This window comes from Cnephaeus nilssonii, assembly GCF_951640355.1.
Source record: "Cnephaeus nilssonii genome assembly, chromosome: 3".
NCBI classification, from domain to species: domain Eukaryota; kingdom Metazoa; phylum Chordata; class Mammalia; order Chiroptera; family Vespertilionidae; genus Cnephaeus; species Cnephaeus nilssonii.
Window position 1 is genome coordinate 8,419,262 of NC_137074.1, and position 23,948 is coordinate 8,443,209.

Here is a 23,948-nt window from a genome sequence, read left to right on the forward strand (position 1 = left end):
GGCGTGAGGGGCTGGGGCCAAACGCACACCCTGTGGGACACAGCAGGGACGTCAGCAGCCGCTCTCAGACCTCAGGGTGGCCCCGGGCCGGCCGTCCACTGGGAAGGGGGCAGCGGCCGTGAAGTCCCCGGACAGCACACCCGGGGCCGGGCTAACTCATAAGGGGCCTCGGCTCACGCTCACAGTGGCCTGGCACGGTAGAGAGTATTTCCATGTTCAATCCGAGGTTGTGAGGACTGGAAGGGGAATGACGAGTCAGGAGGCGGTTTGTTTGGGGCAGAGCTGGCCTGGAATCCGCCCTCTGACGTCTGGGCCTGCAAGTTCTCACTCAGGAAACACGAGCCTTGGAGCATCATCAACACAAGGAGGTGAGTCCTCGGTTCAGCCTCAGACCGAGGAGGGGCCAGCGCGGGAGGCAGGGCAGCCGGATTCACAGTCCAGTCTGGGATGCTGCATCTGAGCCCCTGGGTTGCTGCATCTGTAACCATGGCAACAGCACGGGCAGGAAAGGGAGTGGACCTGGGTTGGCTATCAGGCCCCACTCCCAGGCGCAGCTGACAATGCTGGCCTGCTTTCTGTGCAAAGAGAGGCGGAGAGAGCATCCCCGAGTGACAGGCCCCGGGCTGACCTTCCTGCCAGCTCAGCTGCTCTTGGAGAGGAGGAAGGGCCACAGAGGCAGCGAAGGAGAAACCAGGGAGTAGGGGGAGAGTGGCCACCCCCTGGAAAGCTGGTTCCGGAGGCCATGTTAACAGCTGGGGAAACTGAGGCACCGATAGGTGAGATGATTTGTCCAAGGTCCCAGGAGCTGGTGAATGCTGAGCTGGGGTGTAGCAGGCAGCCGTGGACGGCAGACAGACGTCAGCAGACAGACGTCAGCAGCCAGGCAGGAAGTTGGAGAAAACCCCGAAGGGAGACCAGCGCAGTGATTTTATTTACGGACGTGGTGACTCTTCTTTCACCCCGTTTGTACTGTGGCAGGCGAATCCCCAGACAGTCAGGAGACGGAGTCGTCAGCCACTGAAGTCTTATCACATGAAGTCACACCCACTCCCACCCCCCGGGCCAGCCCGGGGCAGGGGAACCGATGAGAACGCTTGCTCAGCCCTGCCGCCCTCCTCCCTCCACCCCTGCCCACCGCACACACTCAGACCTCCGGAAGGTCAGTGACGAGGGCCCGGCGGCGTCTCAGCAGCGGTCACCTCTGCACTGGACTTCCCCGAGGGGGCCACGTGCAGGATGGGCAGCTAGGCCAGGCCCTCCAGCACAGCTCTCAGGTGCTGCCCTGCCAGGCCCCACCAGGGCACCCTCCCCATCCACCGGGTGGGCTGGAGGTGCCCCCGTTGGACTGGCACCTGCTGTCCTGCTCCTGAGAGCCCTCGGCACCCCCACTGTCTCTGGCTCAGCTACCACCCTCTCTGCGCCCACTTCTGGGCGCCAGGGCCGGGTCCTGCGGTCTCTCTGTGGGAGATCTCGGAATTAGTGATGTTGACCAGAGGGTCGCCCTGCGGGTGGTCAGCTGGACCCCGCTCCCCACCAACCCCCCCCCCCCCGGGTGCTTTGCGGTCTCTCTGTAGCCCCTGCAGAAGTCACTGGACCAAGGGTTCAGAGTGGTTGCCAAGCTTCCTGTCTTTGCCCTGAGCTGAGAAGTCGTCTTCAAAAATCAGTCTGTTGGTCTGGACGTCACAACAATGAGGCCAAGACTGCGGTTTTCCCTGAGGCATTCTTGTCGCAAACCAAGAGGAAGTGCCTGGCTCCATTTTAACGGTTGAGCAGCCCCCGTGCAGGACCCAGGCAGGTCCTGGTCACCGCGGCCGCCGGCCCAGGGGCGCCTGCTGTTGTGACACTCATAAGGGGCCTTGACTGTGGCTGGAACTCGTCATAACTTAAGTCTGTTTTCATCGCTGGGATGTCTTTGTTGGGAATGTCTGCTCACGCCCTCTGCTCTGGGTCCCGTGTGGGCCTTGGTTCCCGTGTTTGTTAGGGCTCCTCAGACCGAGGACTGACGGAATGAATCAAGCCCTGGGTGTGCCGATAGCGTCACCCATCTGTGCTGGCGCCTCACCTCCACTTACTTACGTTTTAACATAACAGCATATGCTCGACAGATATGCAACCATCCCTCTGTCATCTCCACCTTCCCTTTCATTTTCTTCCATTGTCTCACCTTTAGAAAGGTAAAACATTTCCTTCAAATGGGAGGTGGGGGGGGGGGGGGCGGGAATCTATTCTAGAACCTTTTGCTTTCCAGTATCTGTAACTTTAACTTTACCAGGTTATGCCAATATCAGGTTGAATTGTTTAATTTTAGTATAATTTAATACCTGGAGGCCAAGCTTTCCCTCATTTTTTCAAAGTTTTATTTTATTTTATTCTGCCTGTGAATTCTTTGAAATGCTCTGTAGATCACTTCATTAGTTAACAATGCAAGCTTTGGGCCCTAGCTGGTTTGGCTCAGTGGATAGAGCGTCGGGCCTGCGGACTGAAGGGTCCCGGGTTCATTTCCGGGCAAGGGCATATGCCTGGGTTGCAGGCTCTGTCCCCAGTAGGGGGCATGCAGGAGGCAGCTGATCAATGATTCTCTCTCATCATTGATGTTTCTATCTCTCTCTCCCTCACCCTTCCTCTCTGAAATCAATAAAAAAAAAAAAAACATTTTTTAAAAAAAGGCAAGCTTTGGGATTTTGATTGGCATTGTATATGTGTGCATGTGTGGGATGTGTGTGCATAGGTGGGATGTGCGTGATGTGCGTGTGTGTGTGTGTGTGTGTGTGTGTGTGTGTGTGTGTGTGGTGGAGGGCAGGGGATGGGTGTTGGCAAAGTTAACGGGCGCTACAGGAAAAGCCCAGTAACCCTGACACCAGGTGTGATGGCCACGGTGAAGACAAGACAAGCTTGTCAGCAGCCCTCCACTTCCCAGCCTGGCAGACGGTGAGACAGAAACGCCCGGTCCTGGCAGGACCAACGGAACAGGGGCCACTCCGCACATCTGGCCGTCCCGGGCCTTGTTGGGGGTTCAGGAGGAGCCCTCCTGGAAGTCAGGAGCAGATGCAGAAATTGCTGTGGAAAGTATTTCTCCAGAAATCACGACCTCGAAGAAGCAACTCCAAATAAAAATGCAATTTGTGCTAAGATGTTCTTAAAGGGTTTGCTCTTTATCACAGTGAAGACTGTTGAGAAGAATCCCCGTGGACTTACAAAGGCGCCCAGCTCAGCGGAGTGGGGACGATTGGGCAGGAAACACAACACGCTTGTCAACAAGACAAGCATGTAGCCCGTCAAACCACAGGCAAATTCACGGGCAACCGCAGGCTGCCCTGAGAACCGTTTATCCGCCGGACAAAACCCAGCACGCCTTACTTGAAAAGATGTAAATATTTCAGTGTTCTCTGCACGTCCCTTCTCCTGTTTGCATTCATAATTTAAACAAGTCCTGATTTGTGGCTTTAGTTTCCACCCAGTAGAGGAGATTGAAGATTGTTCCAAGGCGAGGTGGCACCGTTTGCTTGCTGAGGAAGTCCTCGCAGGGATGTGGTGTGCGCCGCTGTGCCGGCGACCCGAGTGTCTGCCTCCTTCCTCTCTGGGCGCCAGTCCTCCCACCCCCTCCACCCCCCACCCTGTCCCCGTGGTGAGACAGACCCTGTAGTGACACCCTCAGGGCAGAGAGAAAACTGGACGTCTGGGTTACCCCAGAGAGGGAGAAGCTGTGAAGGGGGGGTGCTTGGAGGTCATGGGCAGTGCTCAGTTTGCCCCTCTTGCAGGGATAAACTGAGGCTCAGGGATGGGAAGTGGCAGGTGGGAGGGACTAAACACTCTGGGGCCCTGGCTGCCCAGGGCAGGGATACTGCCAGGCCTAAGGGACAGTGACAGCAGAGATGTGGGGTCTAGCAGGGACACCGGGGCGGCTGCCGTGGGGCCTGACTTGGCGTGAAGGGCACATCTTCTTTCTCCAAAATAATGAATAATGAGTGTGTACGGGAGTGGGGGGAAGGTCCACGCCTGTGAGATTACCCAGGCGGTGCAGGAGCCTGAGACTTGGCCCAGACCTCTCCCCGCCCCACCCCTGCCCTTTGCTGTTCTCCTTGGGGAGGGGACATCCTTGTCTGGGGTCAGCCCCACCCTCCCCAAGGCGTGAAGGAGGCTCTAGAAAAATCGCAGCCTTTAGAAATGAGAAGGGCCCTGCTCAGGGTCTGGAAACCCCAGATCTGATTGGACTGAGGAGGAGCAGGCCCAGTGTGGGCCTCCTCCCTGGGCAGTGGGGCGCCCGCCCTGTCCTCGTGGGGAACTGACCGCGGGGAGCCAGGCTCCGGGGGCCAGAGCCGCCACTGTGCCCTGGCTGTGTGATCTTGGGCAAAAATCACTGCGAGTTTTCAGGAGGAAACAGCAGAGCATCAACCGAGCGTGGGGCCTTCCTGCTGCTCAGCTCTGGCTCCCACCTCCCCCTGCGGCAGTCCCTCCCCGAGCAGGCGGCGCGGACAGCGGGGCAGGCCTGGCCTTGCCACCACCCATGGTCTCCTGGTTCCTGCGGACCCCGGCGGCCTCCCCAGCAAGGCCTCTGGCACGGAGCATTCCCATCCACCCGAGGCCTGGGTGGTGCCAGCCCGCCCCTCCGCCCCCTCAAGGTTCCCAGGGTGTCATGTCACCCCAGCAGCATCCTGGGGAGGCAGGAGGCCGCCCTGGTGGAGGGTTCGGGGTGTTCAGGCGGAGATGAGGGAGCACTGGCCCCGAGGAGGCAGCCCCTGCCATCCTGCACACACAGCCGCTGTGAGGGGTGAACGGAGGCCCGAGGAAGCAGCTCTGTGCAGGAGAGGCGTCCTCCGGCCGCACTGGTGACCGGGGACCTGCGGGCGCCTCCGCTTCGGTGGCAGAGCGAGGCCCCAGGCCGTGCTCACGGAGAGCTGCCCCCCCCACCCCGCCCCGCCCTGAAACACGCAGACGCAGCCTGCTCTGTGTAAAGAGAGTCATAAATATATTTCAGTGTCGACAACGTACAATAAATAGCTGTATGAACGTGCAGGGCGGCATCACGCCTGTTCCCCGTCTGGGCTCGCCAACCAGGGCAGCGTGGCCAGGCCCCAAGCGGACGCCGCAGGGAAGGTGACCGGGCTTTTGCGTGTGAGGTAAACAACTGTACGAGCTTTCCTGTAAAGCGACATCCCTGCAGGGCACCCCGGCATGCAGGGCAGCTCCGGTGTCCGGGTGAACGCCCACAAGCCAGCCGGGTCTGTCTGCGACGGGCACCTGGCCAGGGAGGTGACGGACATCTCCAGCTGGAGGAGGGCCGGGACAGCGAGGCAGCCGCTCTGGGCGCGAGGTGCATCTCCCCAGAGGTTCCAGGGCTTCTCGGGTGGGGTCCCGGGGTGCAGTGAGGTGGGTCCTGTTCCCGGGGGCCAGGCCCGTCACCCTGTCCGGAGCTTCAGCACCCGGGAGAGGGGCTCCTTGGCGCTGGAGTAGACGAGGTAGGAGCCGGCCGTGGTGCGGAAGGTCTCCCAGTCCCGGCAGCCGAAGGTCGGGAGGCTGTGCACGGCCACGAAGCCTTCGTACCCCTGCCACCTGTGGGAGAGACACGTCAGCCGCGGACGGGCGGTCTGTGCCAGGCGGCGTGCAGGGCGGGAGAAGCTGCCTGCACGTCCAGGCTGTGCACTCCCCGGCTCCTGCCCCCCCCGCCCCCCCCCAAGTGGGCAGTCTGGCCTTCGGTGCTCTTCTCCAGGCCTCCCCCTGCCTCCCCCACGTGCACGGCACGGAGGGGCCCCATGTCCCCGGCGGCACAGCTGCCTGGTTATACTCTCAGAGAGCTAGATGCGGAGCCTGCAAAGAAGGAAACTGAGGCCTGGAAGAAGGAACCTGCCCTGCCCACCACCCTGCAGCTCCTCCTATCCACCCAGACACTGGTCCCAGCCCAGAGTGCCCTTGGGGCCTCTACCACCCGGGCAAGGGGGGGGGGCGGTGGTGGGGAATAGGAAGGGGGGGGCAGTGGCAGGGAAGGGTCCTGGCAGTTCGATGGGTAACTGTAGGGGCTAAGCCCACACCGTCCCCACTCCTGGGGTCACAGTTGACATCGAGGCGCCTGCCCTCAGACACACACCTGCCACCACACGGGTACGGCGCCCCCGCTTTTCAGTGAAGGAATCGCGCTCCCGGCACACGGCTCTGCCACTCCCTGCCCCCCAGGTTTGGATCCGGAACCCGGCCCATGGCCCGCTGCTCCTGCAGTCAGCGGTCCCTGGGTTTTGCCTTCAAAAGGGATTTACGGACAGGTGGTTCCAACTTTTGTAGGGTGGAGCTCTCACAGCGGGGTGCCGGGTTCAAAGGCATGAGTCCTTTTCATGTTGTTATTTTTCCAGACTACTTTCCGGAAAGGCCGGTGATCCCTGTCTGATGGGAAAGGGCCAGGGTTCCCCCGCCCCCCACTTCCACGCGCCACTCCCAGAGTAATGGAGGGAAGAGAATGTGTCACCCTCCTGCTTTGAGAACAACAACTTCCAATGTTTATTCACGTCTTCCATTGTTTTCTTCTGAAAATCCCTGTTCATAGATTTTGCCCATTTTTCTGAATTAAAAAAATATTTTATGACTTTGTAGGGGTTCCTTTTCTGTCCTAAGTGTGGTAAAGTTTGTCTTTTGATTTTGAATAGGATATCTTTCTCCATTTAAAACTTTTAAAGGTAGGTAGTCAGCCAGGTGACCTATTTCCAGCCATGTCTTCTTGTATAACTTTGTGGTTATAAAAAAATCATCTTAGCTTTTTCCTAATATTTCTATAGTTTAATTTTTTACATTTAGATGCCTAATCCTCATAAAACTTATTTTTCTATATAATATGAAGCAGGAATAGAGCTTTATTCCTGCTTCCAGATGGACAGAAAATGATATACAAATTATTTTATCAAGTAATGTATCCTTTTTGCATTGAATCGAAATACAACATTTATCACATTAAATGGCCATAATTATTGGCTTTCTTGTGGAGTGTATTAAATCCCCCTACAGACTTATTTCTGCAAAAGCCACACTGCTTTCCTTGCACGCTGTCAGAGCCTCCTTCACTGTTTTTATTCTTCCCATTTTTCTTGGCCATGTTTGGGAAAATTTAGTCTTAATACATTTAATTAATTTTAAAATCATGCTGTCATGTTGAACACTCTACAGCAAAAAATAAATAAATAAATAAATAAATAAATAAATAAATAAATAAAAATTAGAAAGCCTAAAGAAAGTTGATGTTTCTAGTAAAACACAGATGACCAAAATTGTCTCAAGAAGAGACGGAAGACCTCATGACACCAGTGGCCCCGGGAGGCACTGGGAAAGGGAGCTGGCCCAGGTGGCTTTAGAACGGGGTGTAACCTAATCATGAAGGAAATAGCGAAATCCTACTATTGAGACTCTTCCAGCCGAGGCGTGGGTGGGAAACCTGGGAGCGGGTACCTATAAGTTAGGCTCCACCTCACACTGGGTAAAGGTACGGCCCCAGAAGGAAACCACAGAGCAATTTCATTTCCTGTTAAAGAAGCAAAACGCTGAAATCATCCCGAAACAATTGGTAGCCACTGGCATGTTAAGTAATTACATAGTATCAAGTGGCACTCGTCCCAGGAATTCGAGGAAACCTCTCACAAGTCACTGCGTCAACAGATTCACCGGGAAGAGCCACGCCGCACGCGGAGGCACACCGGCCCACGGGACCACGCGGACTGGGGCGCCGGCTCCCGTCCCGCTCAACCCTGCGACCCTGAGCCTGCGCTCACCACGGCCGCCGGCCGCGCTGCCGGCCTCACGGTGCTTCTGGAGGTTCTAGCTGCTGGGAACGCTAGGCTAACAGTGAAAACACGAGCGGGAAAGAGGCCAAGTTGCTTTTATTCACAGAGGCAGTTGTGTTCTCAGGACTCCCACGAGGCTCTGCTCCAGAAAACAATCAGAATTGATCGTTCGGTGGTTTGGTCGGGTGGCTAGGCACAGAAATGGTCACAAAAAGCAGCTGGAAATGGGGATGGAAATCCCAGGTGCTGTGCTTACAATACGTGAGCAACAGCCAGAAGGGAGCTTAGCAAGGATGGCACGGTGCCCGTGTGAGGACGTGAACTGTTACCGAAGTCGCGTGACGCGTGGAGAGACCTGCCGGCGTCCTGGGTGGGAACGTGGAATAGAATCCCGTGTCTGTGTACTGCACCCGGCCAGACTCAGAGATGTGAGCATCGGCATGACTACGGTTACCTGGCTGACCCAGGGCGTGACCGGCACTCGGGTGCACGCGGCTCCAGGCGACGACCCATGGGCTCCAGGCCTGTGACTCGCTCTGAGTCTGGTGGCCGGCAGGGAAGGGGAGTCTACCCCAGGTGAGCCAGGTGGGGAGAAGGGTGCGGCCTCACCAAGCTGTTTACCTGTAAATAATACTGTTTACGGAGAAGGTGTTTCCGTCAAAGGAGTTGGCAACCACCAAGAAGTAATCTTCTCCCACTGAGAAGAATTCCCAATCCAGAGCGCTGTGGGAGCAAGGGGACAGCATTAGGGGCTAACGTTAGGGGGGGACAGCGTTAGGGGCCAGCGTTAGGGGACAGCATTAGGGGACAACGTTAGGGGACAGCATTAGGGGCCAACGTTGGGGACAGCATTAGGGGCCAGCGTTAGAGGACAGCATTAGGGGCCAACGTTGGGGACAGCATTAGGGGCCAGTGTTAGGGGACAGCATTAGGGGCCAACGTTGGGGACAGCATTAGGGGCCAACGTTGGGGACAGCATTAGGGGACAACGTTAGGGGACAGCATTAGGGGCCAACGTTAGGGGACAGCATTAGGGGCCAACGTTGGGGACAGCATTAGGGGCCAACGTTGGGGACAGCATTAGGGGCCAACGTTGGGGACAGCATTAGGGGCCAACGTTAGGGGACAGCATTAGGGGCCAACGTTAGGGGACAGCATTAGGGGCCAACGTTAGGGGACAGCATTAGGGGCCAACGTTGGGGACAGCATTAGGGGCCAACGTTAGGGGACAGCATTAGGGGCCAACGTTGGGGACAACACTAGGGGCCAACGTTAGGGGACAGGCCTTAGGGCACGGAGCCCGAGGTACCCCAGAGCTCGGATGCTGGTTTCCAGCCAGTTCTCCTAATCCCAGAACTTGGGGCCCAGGTCCCACCCCAAACCCACAGAGGAGGGGCCACGCCTGAAGGGAGTGATTTTCTCAGCCACACAGGGAGTTTAGTTATTCACTTAAAATTTAAAAAAAAATTTTAAATTGTAGTAAAATACATATACATTTTTAACAATTTTAAAAAATCCTCACCCAAGGACGTGCTTAGAGAGGAAGGGAGAGAGAAAGAGAGAGAAACATCGATGGGTTGCCATCCAGGTATTAAACCTGCAACCCAGGTGTGTGCCCTGGCTGGGAATTGAACCGGCAACCTTTTGGTGCATGGGACGACACTCAACCAACTGAGCACTCCAGCAGGGCTCATTTTAATCACTTTTAAGTGCACAGCTCAGTGGCATTAAGCACATTCACAGGTTTGTGCAACCACCACCGCCATCCACCTCCGGAACTTTCCAGTCTTTGCGTGTCCGGCTTATTTCACTCAGCATGTTGTCCTCTAGGTTTTTGCATATGGCAGCCTTGCTGGAATTTCATTCCTTGTTAAGGCTGAATGCTATTCCACTGTGTGGACGGACACGGTCGCTTATCCCTCCCCCGCCGATGGACACGTGGGCTGCCAGTGTGAGCGGTGCTGCTGTGAAATGGGCACAGAGTCTTTCACTTTGAAGAGGTTGATATAATCAGAAAAGTGCTAAGCTGAGGGGCATTCCTAAGTGCTTGCAGCACCCTGGAGGTGGGAACGTGAGGAAACTTGCCAACCCCCCCTCCTCTGCCCCCTCTTCCCGCTCCTTCCCGGACACCAATAAGGTTCCCACATAGAAATGGTCCCCTGCGCTTGGGAGCTGTGTTTCTCGTTGCAAATGAACACGTGCATTCTGTCTTAGTCGAAAAGCTCCCGAGTCTGCTAAGGATGAGTCTGTGCACAGACTTGGTCAGTTCGGAGGGCTCTGACAGATAACTTCCTGGAAGACCTCCCCAGAATCCTGCCCCTCCAGGAGGCCCCACCATCACCTCTCTGATGACTGCAGGCCCTGCGCCCACTTTACAGGTGAGGAAACTGAGGCTGCAGCCACACACTAGTCAGTCAGACGCCGAGGCCCGGCCAGGGAGTCTGTGTCTGGTGGCCTCGGGCTGAGGCCTGGTCGGGCAGCAGAGGGCCCCCTGTCTGGCGGAGACTCAACTGCAGGTTCCCTCCCAGTGGGGATTGAGAGCTCTGGCCTAGAGCAGGGTGCTCAGGCAGGACCCCGGGAGCGAGGGGGTGTCTAGGAGGTACTGGGGGCATGCAGGGATGGCTGAGGCCGGCGGGGACCCTGGGGCACCTCACACCTTCCTTCTCCCATTGGCCAGGATCACGCCTTGGCCCCTTCCGGCCATGGGCGCTTGTGATTCGGCCCCAAAGTGCTGGCCACAGCTCTGCTCACTGAGGAGTGGCCTGAGAGGTGTGGCCCTGGGAAGGGTCAGTGGTGGTGTTCCACGTGAGTTGTTCCTCCAATCGTAACTGGGTTCTGAAACCAAGACCCGCGGAAAAGTCGCGAGCAGCGGACATTCACAGCCTGCACCCCGCGCACAGCAGAGGCCGCCTGGCCTCGCCGGGGGAAGACGGTGTGCAGCGCCGCTTTCTGCTCTGCTCGAGGCAGTGTGACAGCAGTTACCCTGACTATCCTCTGAGGGTTCTTTATTCTTTTATATATATATATATATATATATATATATATATATATATATATATATATTCTTTTATATATATATTTTTTATTGATTTTTTACAGAGAGGAAGGGAGAGGGATAGAGAGTTAGAAACATCAATGAGAGAAACATTGATCAGCTGCCTCCTGCACACTCCCCACTGGGGATGTGCCCGCAACCAAGGTACATGCCCTTGACCGGAATCGAACCCGGGACCCTTGAGTCCCCAGGCCGACGCTCTATCCACTGAGCCAAACCGTCTAGGGCGGTTCTTTATTCTTTAGAACAACTGCATTTAGTCAAAAGGTGGACATGACCTACATGTGCATCAACGGGCAACTGGGTGAGTGAAATGTGGCCTGTCCATACGATGCCTATCATTTGGCCACACAAGGAATGAAGCATGACACGTGTTCTTTCGTGTGAATGTCCACCACAGGGGATCCGCGGGCACGGGCAGCCGGCTGGTGGTGCCAGGGGCTGGGGACCATGGGGGAGGGTGACCGTTCAAGGTAAGGGTTTCTTTCCCAGGCACGAAATGTCCTAAAAGCGCCTGTGGTGATGGTTGCACATACCTGTGAATTTAACACAAACCACTGAAGTGTAACGAACGAACCACACTGTTTCAAAGGAATTAGAGTCAAGATGATAAACGCGAGCCACAAAATCCCTGGACTGGCCTGGGAGGAGGTTTGCAACATGCAGGAGTGAGGCCACGCCCCACCTACACGGGATGCAGGCAGCCTTCGGTGCTGGTGGCCACCGCGTGTGGCTTTGGGGACCGAGCACGAGGCTGGGCATGCCGCCTCCTCAGGGTGGGCTCGGTGGGGAGCACGGTGGGGAAGGTCGCTGTGAGCCGACCTGATGCTGTGCCCGGCCGGCCTCGCCCTCCCACCCAGCCGGTTGCCGGCTCAGCCATACCTGCAGGTCGGGATCTCCTGGAACTTGACGAATGTCTGTGCAGTGACGTTCAGCTCGTAGATGACCGAGTTGATGACGTAGGAGTCATTTTGCACCTGCGTTTCCACATCGTAGCTGTGACTGTTGGCAACAGCGAGAAAGATCCTGTCTCCAATGTGGAACACTTCCCAGTCCGCGGCGCCAAATGTCTGGGAGGGAAGGAGAGGAGGGCAGGCCGCACTCATGAACAGAGACTGCAGGAGCCGCCAAGTGACGCCACACACACACACACACACACACACACACACACACACACACACACACCGCCGAGCTCGTCTGGCAAGGTCCCTGCTCTCCAGCCTGGATTCACTCAATTTCCCAAGGCATCGACTCTCACTCCCTTTACAAACATGAATGCCAGTTGTGCCTGTACCTGAACTGTGCCATCTGAGGTGACTGCGTCTTAGCTGTCTGTGCCACCCCCTCCCCCAAGCCCCAATGCTGCCCTTCCTTCAAGGTCTAGCTGCTACAACACCTCTTCCAGGGAGCCCTCCCTGCTTGCTCCAGTCTGGCCCTGAACTCTGAAGCAACCTCTAGGTACCTCTTGTGTTTCTTACTATGCACCGTTCCTGCCTGAGGTTCCCCCCACAGCCCCATCTCTGGGTCCCCGTGCACGCCGTTGCTCCTAAGTCACTTGTCACCCTTGAGGCTGAGGCGTGCAGGGTCCACAGGGCTGGCCAGCTCCATGAGTGGCCAGCTGTGGAGCCTTTGCCCCAGACCCTGAGCTGCATGAGCTGATTTGCATGTGGGGCCCACGAGGAGGAAGGTAATGCTGTAGTTCACGGCCAGCATCTGGGGCCTAATGGTGGCGCTGGTGCATGGGGAGGAGAGGACCAGAGAAATCCACATCCAGGCCCTGAGAAGGCAGGGCAGAAACGAAAGGAGACATTTTCTTGGGGAACAAGGGGCAGGTACAGGGAGAGGCCCAGTGGTGAGAGAGGGAGACCCAGGCAGTGCACTGTGGCCGGGGGACAGTGTTTTTCTTCTATGCCCAGCAGAGGGCGACATTGTCCGCCTCAGCCCAGCCCATGTAGCTGCTGTCTGAGAACATTCCTGGGGGCCCCTAAGCTGGGTTCGGAGCCAGGAGCTCTAGAAACAGGTCTGGATCGGTCCTGAGGAGCAGAGCCAAGTAAGGTTAAGCCAAAGGATGACTCACTAGGACAAGGACCGGAACCAGGACACCCGGCAGTCCCTGCTCCCTCACAGGGGCCAGGAGCTGGGTAAGGCCTTTCTGGATCAGCGTGTGCTCTCCCCCACGCGGCTCCGGGAGGTGGCACCATTCTTTCCCTGGGGCGCCCCACGACTTCTGAGCAGGCTCGGACACCGGGGCCGCAGGGGCCTTCAGCATCACCCGCCCGGTGGCTGCTGCACGGACAGCGACAGTTACAGACCCACACGGGGCGGAGAGTCACACACATGTTGTGGTGACTTTGCAGAAACCGAACAGGAGATGTCAGACTGTTAGATCCCAGCTCCTCTGACCTGTGCTGGGGAAACCATGTCAATGGGAAACGGCCCACGCGTGTGCAAGAGTAAATGCACATACCTGTGTGCACACACGCCTGCATGCATGAGTGCACACGGGCACTCCTACACAGTTCAGCGGCCAGGAGCTGGAAGAGGATCTCCCCCAGGTGGCCAAGACTTCCTTGGGCTCTGAGCCACTGGACTCAGACCGCTCCCGTCTCCCGAGCCCAGCACCGAGGGTGAACCATGGGGGCCGGGAGGGTGCTGGGCATTGGCAGCTTGGGGAGAAGAGGTCCCAGGGTGTGGCGGGGGCGGGAGGCGGGGAGGAGTGTCAGGAGGGCGTCGCTCAGGGGGGCCGTCATCCTGCCTCTGCTCTGTGCGCCCCGCCGGCGGGCGCCGATACAACAAACACGAGGAGCCTCGTTCCGTGCGAATTTCAGAGGAACAACAATTTCCCAGGACTTGTGGAGCCCATGCAATACTCAGGACATGCTTTTACTAAAAAGTCATTCCTTGTTTCTCTAAGATTCAAATGCAACAGGCCCTCTGCAGTTTATCTGGCCACAGGCGAGCAGAGACCTGCCTGGGGCTGGCTGGGTCACAGTCACTGCTGCCAGTGACCCCTCACCCCCACAGTGTATCTGCCAGGAACTCCCCAGAGCGGTAGCACCTGCACCCTGGGCCAGAGGTTGGGCTCCCCGCACTGGGAAGCAGGTCTGAAGCTGCCTGGGGCTGCACCAGCCTGAGGCACCTGCTGGGCTGGGCGGGCTCTCCCCTCCTTCCCTCCTTCCAACGGAATTCCCCCGGAGCCCTGCCCTGCCAGCCCTGGCATGGCGCCCGGGGGCTCGGGAGCACCTCTTGGGGTGATGGTGCTGCCCGGAGCCCCTGGAGCCCCTGACAGCCTCCCTCGAGGGTGGGTGGGCTCCCGGGGTCATTGGGCCAGTGTGGGCAAGGAGGTCCTTGGGTTCCAGCTTTGATGGAGCCAAGAACCAGGGAGTGGGAGTGCCCGGGAGAGGGCGGGGAGGTGGGGACACTGCCCGGGGAAGACACCCGAAGGACCCGGGGTGATGCTGCCATCCTCACTGCAGGCAGCTGGCTAAGGTGGACAACGGTCCCATCCTGGGAGGCTGCGGAGAGCCCCACACTCCCCAGCAAACTTCTGGGTACCCCTCCGAGCTCCTCCCCCCGGCCCCCTCGCCCAGCAGGCCCTCCAAACCGTGCCGCCTGGGCCCCTGCCGGCTCCTGCCTCCCAGAGCCAGCGGAAGTCACAGGAGAAAGCACCCTCTCTCGCAAGCATGGCCTGCACTGAGCCCGGCCCTCCCAGGTCCTTCCTGGGCGTGGGGACCACAGGAGGGTGCTCTCTCACACCCCTCTCCTTACAGAGGTGGATCTTAAACCAACTTTCTTTCTTTTCATTTGCTTCTGGACATTTGCATTCTTGGTGGAGACTGTTTCCAACAAGCCCACAGCTTCCCCGGCACCGGCACACCTGCTGGCCACTCTGTGCAGCACCTCCATGCGTCCCATCCGCCTGCCTGGCTCAGCGCTCCCTCCATCACCGACCCTCTCCCAGGGGCCCTGGGCACTCAGCCAGTCTGCCCCAAGCCTTCCTGGCTCTGGATCCTCAGGTCCACCAGGGACTTACCATCAGGCCCATCTCCCAAGGCAGCGAACCCGGAACCCAGAACCTTGGCCAGCTGTGCCCCTCTCCCTTCCCTTACCATTTCCCCTCCTCATCCCCACCCCCTCCACCTGGGCCTCCATTTGATCACGTGACCACAGCCCCACAACCCCACAGCCTTCACTTAGGGAGCAGACACCCCAGCAGCTGGAGGCTGGTTTCCATGCACGGAGCCGTTCCCTCCTGGACACGCCCAGCTCAGGCCTCCTCTGGTCCAAGATGGTGAGAATGAGTGGCTGGGGCCTGGGTTCCTGCCACCTGGAGGGAGGATGCCAGAGTCCCTGGTGGGTGGGCAGCCAGCCTCCACTCACCTGGACCCAAAGCCCTGGGTGCCCGGATGCCCCGGGAGCAGCAGCTCCACGTCACCCAGACCCACCGCCGCTCCTCCCAGCGAGGGCAGGGTGCACAGCTCTGCAAACAGGGCCCAAACCTGCGCCCCGAACCCCGCGAAGGGGCTCCCGCGACGCCAGCACCTCTCCCCCGACATGCTCTCCGAGCACCCTGCCTCTCCGGCTTCAAAGCTCACAGTCACACCAAACTCCACACCAAACAGTAAACACATCGAGGCATCTCCAAGGCTTAAACACAATACAGAAATGCTGGCATGCCGAAACCGGTTTGGCTCAGTGGATAGAGCGTTGGTCTGCGGACTGAAAGGTCCCAGGTTCGATTCCGGTCAAGGGCATGTACATTGGTTGCGGGCACATCCCCAGTAGGGGTTGTGCAGGAGGCAGCTGGTCGATGTTTCTCTCTCATCGATGTTTCTAGTTCTCTATCCCTCTCCCTTCCTCTCTGTAAAAAATCAATAAAATATATTTAAAAAAAAAAAAAAGAAATGCTGGCAAAACAGGAAAGTGGAATTCTGCGGAGTTTGAGGAATTGTCGAGGTGTGACCAGATGCGGCTCGTAAGAGAAGGCGGCCCTCAGGCAGGGCGCAAAGCTGGTGGATGCCCTCAGAGCTTGGGCGGCTGCAGTGCCCTGAGCGTCCATCCGAGCAGCCCCAGCGTCCTGGCTCCCGGGACAGCTCCGCCCTCGGGCTGGAGACCTCCATCCTGGCCACCGAGTCCTGCTCCGCCCACCGGCTCCTGGATGTTTCTCTCCTGCCCTCGGCCCGCGCTCCTTAGGGTCGCATCGCAGGAACGAGCCTTCGCCTCCGTGCAGCTGGCCCATTTCTGCCCTCTGCCTCCGCCTCCCTTCTGAGGATGCCCATGTCCAGGCTCACAGATGCCACTTGAAAATGCAGGGGCCACCTCCTTGCAGGCCGGTTTGTCTGCCGTCATGGACATCACCATGGATGGGTCCTGTAACCACCTCTCCTCCTGCTCCTGCCTTCCCTTCAGCGTCTTGTCCTGGCCCTTTGTTTGTTTTGTTAATCCTCACTCAATGATATTTCTTCTATTGCTTTTTAGAGAGAGTGGAAAGAGTGGGGGAGGGAGGGAGGGAGGGGGAGAGAGAGAGAGAGAGAGAGAGAGAGAGAGAGAGAGAGAGAGACGTCGATTGGTTGCCTCCTGCACACACCCTGACTGGGGCCAGGGATCGAACCTGCAACCCAAGTATGTGCCCTTGACCAGACTCAAACCCGGACCCTCAGTCCATGGGTTGACTCTCTAGCCACTGAGCCACACCAGCCAGGGTGACAACGACAATTTGTAAGAATCCTCTTCTGCTTCTGGAACTAGTTCTGTTTCTCCCTGGGAGGGTCTATGTGTATACGTTAGCCTCCGTGTCTCTGATCTCCCGTCGGACCCCTGGACACCCTTAGCTGTCTGAGTCCGTTTAGGGGTGAGGAAGGCTGTGGCTGGATTTGCCGCTGGCAGGCGGTGTCCTGGGACCTGGGACCTCCGGTTGTGGCCCTTGGAGACGTGCTGTAAGGAAGACCTTCCTAAATCGGCCTTTTGTCGTATTGCATCTTTTTGTTCAAATGCAGGCAATTTGGGATCACCGTGCTGGTAGCTGTAGGATGACAATCTCCAAAATGACCCCCAACCCACTGCAGGAGCCCCCCGCCCCCATCACATGATGGTCTGGCCCTGCCAAGGACCTGGCCTGGTGGGCCAAAGCCACGAGCTGCCCCTTCTGTGCCAGGCTGCGGGCCTGCCCCCAGGACACCACAGAGCTCGGCCCCGGCCCCAGCGCGCCTGCTGGAGACTGGGAAACAATCACCCGAGTCTTCTTCCAGAACACAGTCTCCGGTTCCTGCGGTGGTCCCTCCTTCCACAGGATTCAAATCCCTTCCAGCCCCGCCCACCGCCCCAAGCTCCCAGGGCGCCGAGCTGCCGCTGCACAGCCCTCACCCCTCCTGGGCGGGCGCCACACTGGGGTGCTGCCATCCCGCCCGCTTCCCAGGCACCCACGGGGCTCGGTGACACATGGGATTAACTTAGAGCCCACAGAGTTTCCACACGCACCTGTCGCCTGTCGCCTGCACCCCTGCCCGGGCCTCCACGCGGACCTTTCCCTGCGGCCCTGTCTCCACTAGTCCTGGCTCCTCGGAACCTGCTTTACCACCGCAGTCTTGTCCCGCCCACCCCTAACCCAGACGCCTTTGACCTCCTCGGTCTAATTCCAGTCAGAGATCCCGTCAGCCTGGGCAGACCCCGCCAGCCCATTGCTGAGCCCTTTCAGATCAGCACGCACCCCCAGCACCTCCTCCTCTCACCAGGACGGCTGCGCTGTGTCCCCGAGTCTCAGCGTGCTTAGGCACCCCCAGCAATGACCTATGCCGCGTAAGGAGCATCCGAGAATGACCCTGCCCGACGCCGAATAAAGCCACGGCACCACAGCGGGGTTCCAATCCCGGTTCTGTCGAGAGCAAGTCCGATAACCCCCGAGCCTCAGTTTCCCATGAGAAGAGGGGACTAGCGGCAGAAGTTACCGCACAGCCCAGCCAGCATGGCTCAGTGGTTGAGCGTCGACCTATGAACCAGGAGGTCATGGTTCGATGAATGGTTGGGACACATGCCCGGGTTGCGGGCTTGATCCCCAGTGTGGGGCATGCAGGAGGCAGCTAATCCGTGATTCTCTCTCATCACGGATGTTTCTATCTCTCTCTCCCTCTCCCTTCCTCTCTGAAATCAATAAAAATGTATTTTAAAAAAAGTTACCACACAGGGCGGCTGTGCGTGGGAAGAAGTAGGTTAAGCTATTGGCACGGAGCTTTCTGAGGCCCCTGCTCAGCAAGCCTGGACCGCTGTCACTGCTCAAGAATAACGCCTCAGCCCTGCCGGTGTGGCTCAGTGGTTGAGCGCCAACCTATGAACCAGAAGGTCAGGGCACATGCCCGGGTTGCGGGCTCGACCCCCAGTAGGGGATGAGCAGGATGCAGCCGATCAGTGATTCTCTCTCATCATGGATGTTTCTGTCTCTCTCTCCCTCTCCCCTCTTCCCTAAAATCAGTAAGAATATATTTAAACAACAACAACAACAAGAAAAAGCAAAAGAATAATGCCGCACTCTAGTCCTGCTCCCCAGCGAACCCCCCACCCCACTTGGGAAGCAGCACCCTGAGTGTTAACCTCGGAGTCATGCTGGCTCTTCCCGGCCTCACTGTCCGGGCAACAGCGCTCGTGAAGTCGGCTTCCTGGGTGTGCGTTAGAAGCCGCCGCAGCTTCCTGTCGGTGCTGCCACCTCCCTCACCGGGGCCGCAGCTCCTGCCCCGCGATGGGCACACACACGCCCCGCCCTGCCCCTGTGCTCCTGTCACGGTCCACGTCACAGCCGCCTGGGACACGTGCGGTCCGCAGGGTGTCTAATGCTGTCCCACCCTAATAAATACGTCTGCAGCCCTGATCACAGGTCCTGCCAGCCAGCCCATGGCGACCGGGACCAGGAGAGGGACATCGAGGTCTGAGGGAGTGTGGAGAGTGCTGCCCCCACCCACCGCATGTGGCCAGGTCAGAGGTCAGCTGCCCAGCCGCCCCAGGGCAGGAGCCTGGCACCTAGAGGTGGCCAGACAGAGGGGCCAGGAGGCCAGTCTGAGTACCCGGCGCAGCCAGGACACCTTTGTGACAGAGGGACAGCCGAGCCAGCGCACCCCTCCTCTCCTGTTAGGGCTCCCCAGGCTCTTTTGGAGGCTGCCGTGTGCAACATGACCTGAGCCTTATTCGGGAGGGAGGCACCTGGGGTGGGGGCGCAGGGGTGAAGGTCCCGACCCGGCACTGGTCCTGCTTCACCAGGCCTGTGTGGGATCAGCAGGCGCCTGGGGGCACCGGGCGCAGTGCAGTTCCTTACCAGGAAAGACTGGAAGAGCCGGAAGGAGCCGACCAGCCAGACGTACAGGTGGGAGTGCACCTTGGTGGACGTGCCGTTGAAGGCGTTGGCCACCACCAAGAATGAGTAGGGCCCCACCGTGAAAAACTCCCAGTCGTAGGCGCCGGAGGTGGCGATGGTCTGGTTGGCCTCGAACAGGCGCGTCCGCGGGTTCCACTTGTAGATGACGCTGTCGATGTTGTGGTTGTCTCCTGGAAGCCAACAGCTGTGATGCGGGAGGGGGCACGGACTTCCACGGCCTCACGGTGGCCTTGGCGGAACCCTGGCCTCCCGGACCCTGCCGCCTGTCCAGCCCAGCCAGGCCTGGGCCACTCTGGGTGTGGCCCGCTCACCCCACACTCCCCTGCACCCTCTCACTCCCCAGCGAGGACGCCCTTCAGGTGGCCTCACTCCTGCCTCTGCCCAGATGAAAACCCTCAGGGGGCTCCCCTTTGGGTGGCTCAGGACCCTCCCCATGGCCTTCAGGGTCTTGGAGGTGGAGCCCCCTGCCTCCCCCCAGCCTCACCTGTCACAGCCCAGGGCCCCCTTGGCTCCCATCTCTCCCGCAGGTCAGGCAGCATGCTCCCTGGGGCCAGCTTCTCACTTCCACGGAGAGCTTGGGGAGCGGGCCCCTGCGGTCGCCCTGCCCATCAGCAGGTGGTGGGGGCTCCTCCTCAGGCCCCCACAGAGCTCCCTCGCGGACCTCAGGCTCAGGGAAACTCTGAGCATGGAGCCCACTGAGGCCTGAGCTGGAGATGCCCTGCAGGACCACCCCCACCTTGGACCTGCCCGGCCCTGAGTCACAGGATGGGGAAGGGCTTGCCCAGGTCACTAGTTGGTGTGTGTGTGGGGGGGTGATTGCTGGCCCAGAAACAAGGTTTGCCGGCCCCTCCCAGCCTGTCCCCCATCACACCCACGTTTCACAGGGTCTGTGTGCACACGATGACCTGTTTTCAGAAACCAGGTCCATGTCCTTCCAGCGACACCCCTACCTGTCCACACCCCGTCCCCCGGGCTGACCCTGGGCCTGCTAGTCAGAGAGGTCACCTTCCCACTAGGTCAGTCAGATCCTCCCAGAAGGAGGTGAGTTAGTTAGTCAGTTAGTCAGTTACTAGTCAGTTAGTTTGAAATGAGGCAGTCTGGGCAGCCAGGTGGCCCTCATTTCTGTGGCGACTCTCCTGGGGGCAGGCACAGACCACCCGTCTTCCCACCTGGACAGATGGGGAGGTGCTCAGGTGTGTTCACCCTCAGAGGCCGCCATCAGGTGGCCGAGCCTGAGGAATCGGGCTGCTGTGATTTATTATCGTTTTTAATGAGATGAAGACCAGCCTTGCAGGTGAGTCATGCCTGCCCCCGGGAGGGTCACCTTCAGGTTGCAGGTCACAGCCCTACCTTCCCTGTGGTTGGCCACGGCCAGGAAGTGCTCCCCAGCCACCTCGAAGGCCTCCCAGTCCCGGGCGCTGTGGGTGGCCACCCTCTGGTAGGGCGTGAACCGCAGCTTTCTCGGGCTCCATTTGTAAATGACGGAGAACTCCTGGCCCTTTTCGTTGGGGTCAAAGTTGGCCACAGCCAGGAAGATCTGCAAGAGAGGACCGGGACACTCGGTTCCCTGCCTGCAGCCAGGGTTTCTGTCCGCATGGGCAGGCGTTTGTCTGTCTGCTCACTGTTCCACCCCCAGTGGGTGGGCCGGGGGAGGGGCAGGGCTGTACCCAGCACATGTGTGTAGGTGCAGGGATGGAGGCTGAGCCCACCCTCTGTTACTGATGGCCTTGGCGGCCTGGGAGCCTGACTGTCTCCAGACCCTTAAATGTGCCCGTATTCGCCAGTCCATTAGTGCCACGTCTACCTCCCAACCCCAGGAAAAGCTTCATCACGAAAGTGTTCCTCATTACCCGCGGGAGTAGGAAAGATCGTAATGCCCTACTCTCCCACAGAAAGCGGTGTTTGCCACGCAGCCGAATAGGACACAGAAACCCACTACGTGTGATGTGACCAGCGGGCATGATCGCGCGCTTATGTGGCTGTAACAGGGGCCAGGACCTTGGCTTCTCGGGCGTGCGCGCTGGAACTAGGAGCCAGAATGCCCAGGTAAGTCCTGCTTCTGCTTAGGCAACCTGACACATGATCTCCCCCTTGTTTCCCCAAATTTCCCTATTTTTCTTTTATGTAAAGTTATTATTTTTGGTAATTAAAACATAAGCACCTTTAAGACATCATCAACCAAATAACCAGAGAGCGAGTCATTCATTCACCGTGTTGGACCGGGCGCAAGAACCATGGCGGGCAGCCAGCCCCCAGAGGGCAGGGGCTTGTCTGCTTGCTCACTGCTCCACCCCCAGTGGGTGGGTGCAGGTGGGGGCAGGGCTGTGCCCGGCACGTGTGTAGGTGAGTGAACGATTTAGGGACAGGCATGGGAAGGTGTCCCCAAGACACTGTCGTTTCGAAGGGAGGACGTAGGAGGAGCTGGGAGAAAATTCATCTGGACGGGAATGGGGGTCCTCTCAGACCCTCCACCCGCAGGCCCTCTCGGTGCAGCCCAGCCTGGAATGGGGGGTGGGGAGGGGCTGCCCTTGAGGGTCTCTGCCACCAGGGCCTGTTTGTGGGGAAAGGCAGGGTCGGGCAGGTGGATTCTCTCGACTTCTGCCTTGTGGACGGGTCCAAGTCAAACAACCCCCCCCAGGTTTCTAAGTTAGTAAGGAGGGTCTGCACCCTCCCTGGGCGGCATCTTAGCAATGGCTTTCCTAGTGTGTCGGGAGCTGAACAGACTTTCTCAAGGCCCCGTCTGGGTACAGAGACGCGGCCAAGTGTCTGCCTGGGGAACCCGACAAAGGCTTTGGAGCCCCGAGAAACAGGTTTTCCTGGCGAAGCCGTGTCAGGAGCCCCCCCCCCCGCCCCCCCCCCCCCCCCCGCTCCCCGCCCCGGACTCTGCGGGTGATTCCAACTTCAAAAGGATGCAGAGGCACGAACGCAGACTTGCCTTCTTCCCGATGGTGAAGTGCCTCCAGGACTGCGCCTGGTGTGTGCGGATGCTCTGGTACGAAGCGAACTTCCCGTCCGTCCACTTGTAGATGGCGGACGTGGCCTTCCGATTGGCGGTTGCTATGAAGAGCCCGGCCTCGGGGATGACGAAGACCTCGATGCCCAGCGTCTCCGAATGCGTGAAGAGGCGCTGGTGCTCCTCCACGTAGTCCAGCCTCTCTTTGGCTGGTGAGAGAGACACGGAGGCGCGGTTAATGGTCGACGTGTCCCAGCACGGAAGCCTGGAGGCACCTTCCTGGGAGCACGACCCCAGGCCCTGAGCCCTGACCCCGGGGCATTAGCGTGGGGCAAGGGCAATTTGCTCAGAGCACCTGGTCACCGCCAGAGGCCTGCCGAGAAGCCCACTCGGCTTGTGTAGGTTTCAGGATCTGGCGAGCGCCCAGTGGTACGCATTGGGGGAACCCGATGTGTTGGGTCTTATGAGACATCCCCCACGCTCACTGCGGCCACACAAGGCTGTCCCCTAAGGTGACCCAGGAGCTCGAGAGCAGTCCAGCTGGAACTCGTCCCCCTTTGCTGTGGGCACCCAGGGCTACCTCACTCCCCCTTCCCACGCCAGGAATGGAGCCCTGGACAGCTGGCTCAGTGGTTAGATGTCAGCCCATGAACCGAAGGGTCTCAGGTTCTATTCCCAGTCAAGGGCACATACCTCGGTTGCAGGCTCAATTCCTGGCCCTGGTCTGGATGTGAATGGGAGGCAACCTGTTGATGTGTCTCTCTCACATGGATGTTTCTCTCTCTCTCCTCCTCCAACCCCCTCACTCCCCTCCACTCTCTAAAAAAAAATCAGTGGAAAAAATATCCTTGGGTGAGAATAAAAAAAAAGAAAGGAACAGAGTGCCGCAAGGCTTGCTGCAGCAATAATGCCCTCGGGTCCCTGGCGTCGGCACATCGAATCTGTGATCTGAGCACAGGCAGGGTGCGAGGAGGGAGAGTGGGCAGGGCCCCCACGAGGGAGGCCCTGGGCAGGGACGAGGGGAGGTGGCGAGCCCTGCCAGCCCGCCTGTGGTGCCCAGGAGGGCGCATGGTTCCAGATGAAACATGGGGACTTGCTGCTCTGAGTGGGGGTGCCTCCTATTCTCAGGTAACGCTGACTCTGAGCAGAGCCCCTAAGTCTCCAGAGCCCCGGGAGCCACGCCTTCCCTGTCCACCTCACCTGCCAGCACGGAGACCCACTCGCTGCCCACGCACAGGTACAGCCCCTTCTGCCCGGCGTCAAACCAGAACTGGGCATCCTCCACTTTGGTGCACGGAGGCCGGGATCCCAGCGTCACCTTCATGTCGGTTTCTGGGGGAGACAGGGAAGTGTCTGGTGAGTGTCCAGTGGAAACGAACTCCCTGCAGGAGGCAGTCCCGCCTTTGTCTCTGAACCTGGGCTCCCAGGACCCACTCAGGCTCTTAAACGGGTCCCAGGAGGCAGGGAGACCAGGGCATGTGGCCGGCCCCAGGGCGTCTGTGTGGCGGGACGTGAGAAAGCTCCCTGTGGCTCCAGAGCAGTATGTCCACCTCCCCTGGGCCTCCTGCTCTTCTGAAAATCCTCCCATATCTGTGCCCAATGGGCATGAGTTTATCTAAACTTCCGTTTTGCTTCGTTTTGAGCCCATCTCTTCTTGGAATTGCGCCTCCATCTCAGGTCAAACACACACGTCCTAATGACGCTGCTTGGCCACTTCAAAGTGATATCTGCCCTGTGGCCCAGGCCCGAGGCCAGGCTGTGACACTGAGCATGCCCTTGACCCTTCACAGCACGGGGCAGAGGCCTGGGGGCCGAGTCCTGCCC

The 23,948-nt window shown here is 58.8% G+C and overlaps 1 protein-coding gene across 1 annotated transcript in view; it reads right to left on the reverse strand.

The window, feature by feature from the left end:
* Nucleotides 1–4,986: 4,986 nt before the first annotated feature.
* The window catches only part of TSPEAR (thrombospondin type laminin G domain and EAR repeats), a 116,854-nt gene continuing 97,892 nt past the window's right edge, over nt 4,987–23,948 (reverse strand). The window contains exons 6-12 of the mRNA XM_079767161.1: nt 23,325–23,456; nt 22,107–22,333; nt 20,522–20,708; nt 19,112–19,341; nt 11,695–11,882; nt 8,379–8,480; nt 4,987–5,550 (exon numbers count right to left, since the gene is read on the reverse strand). Of these exons, the coding sequence (XP_079623287.1) occupies nt 5,397–5,550; nt 8,379–8,480; nt 11,695–11,882; nt 19,112–19,341; nt 20,522–20,708; nt 22,107–22,333; nt 23,325–23,456 (1,220 nt within the window). The 3' untranslated portion in view covers nt 4,987–5,396. The remainder of the gene's footprint in view (nt 5,551–8,378; nt 8,481–11,694; nt 11,883–19,111; nt 19,342–20,521; nt 20,709–22,106; nt 22,334–23,324; nt 23,457–23,948) is intronic.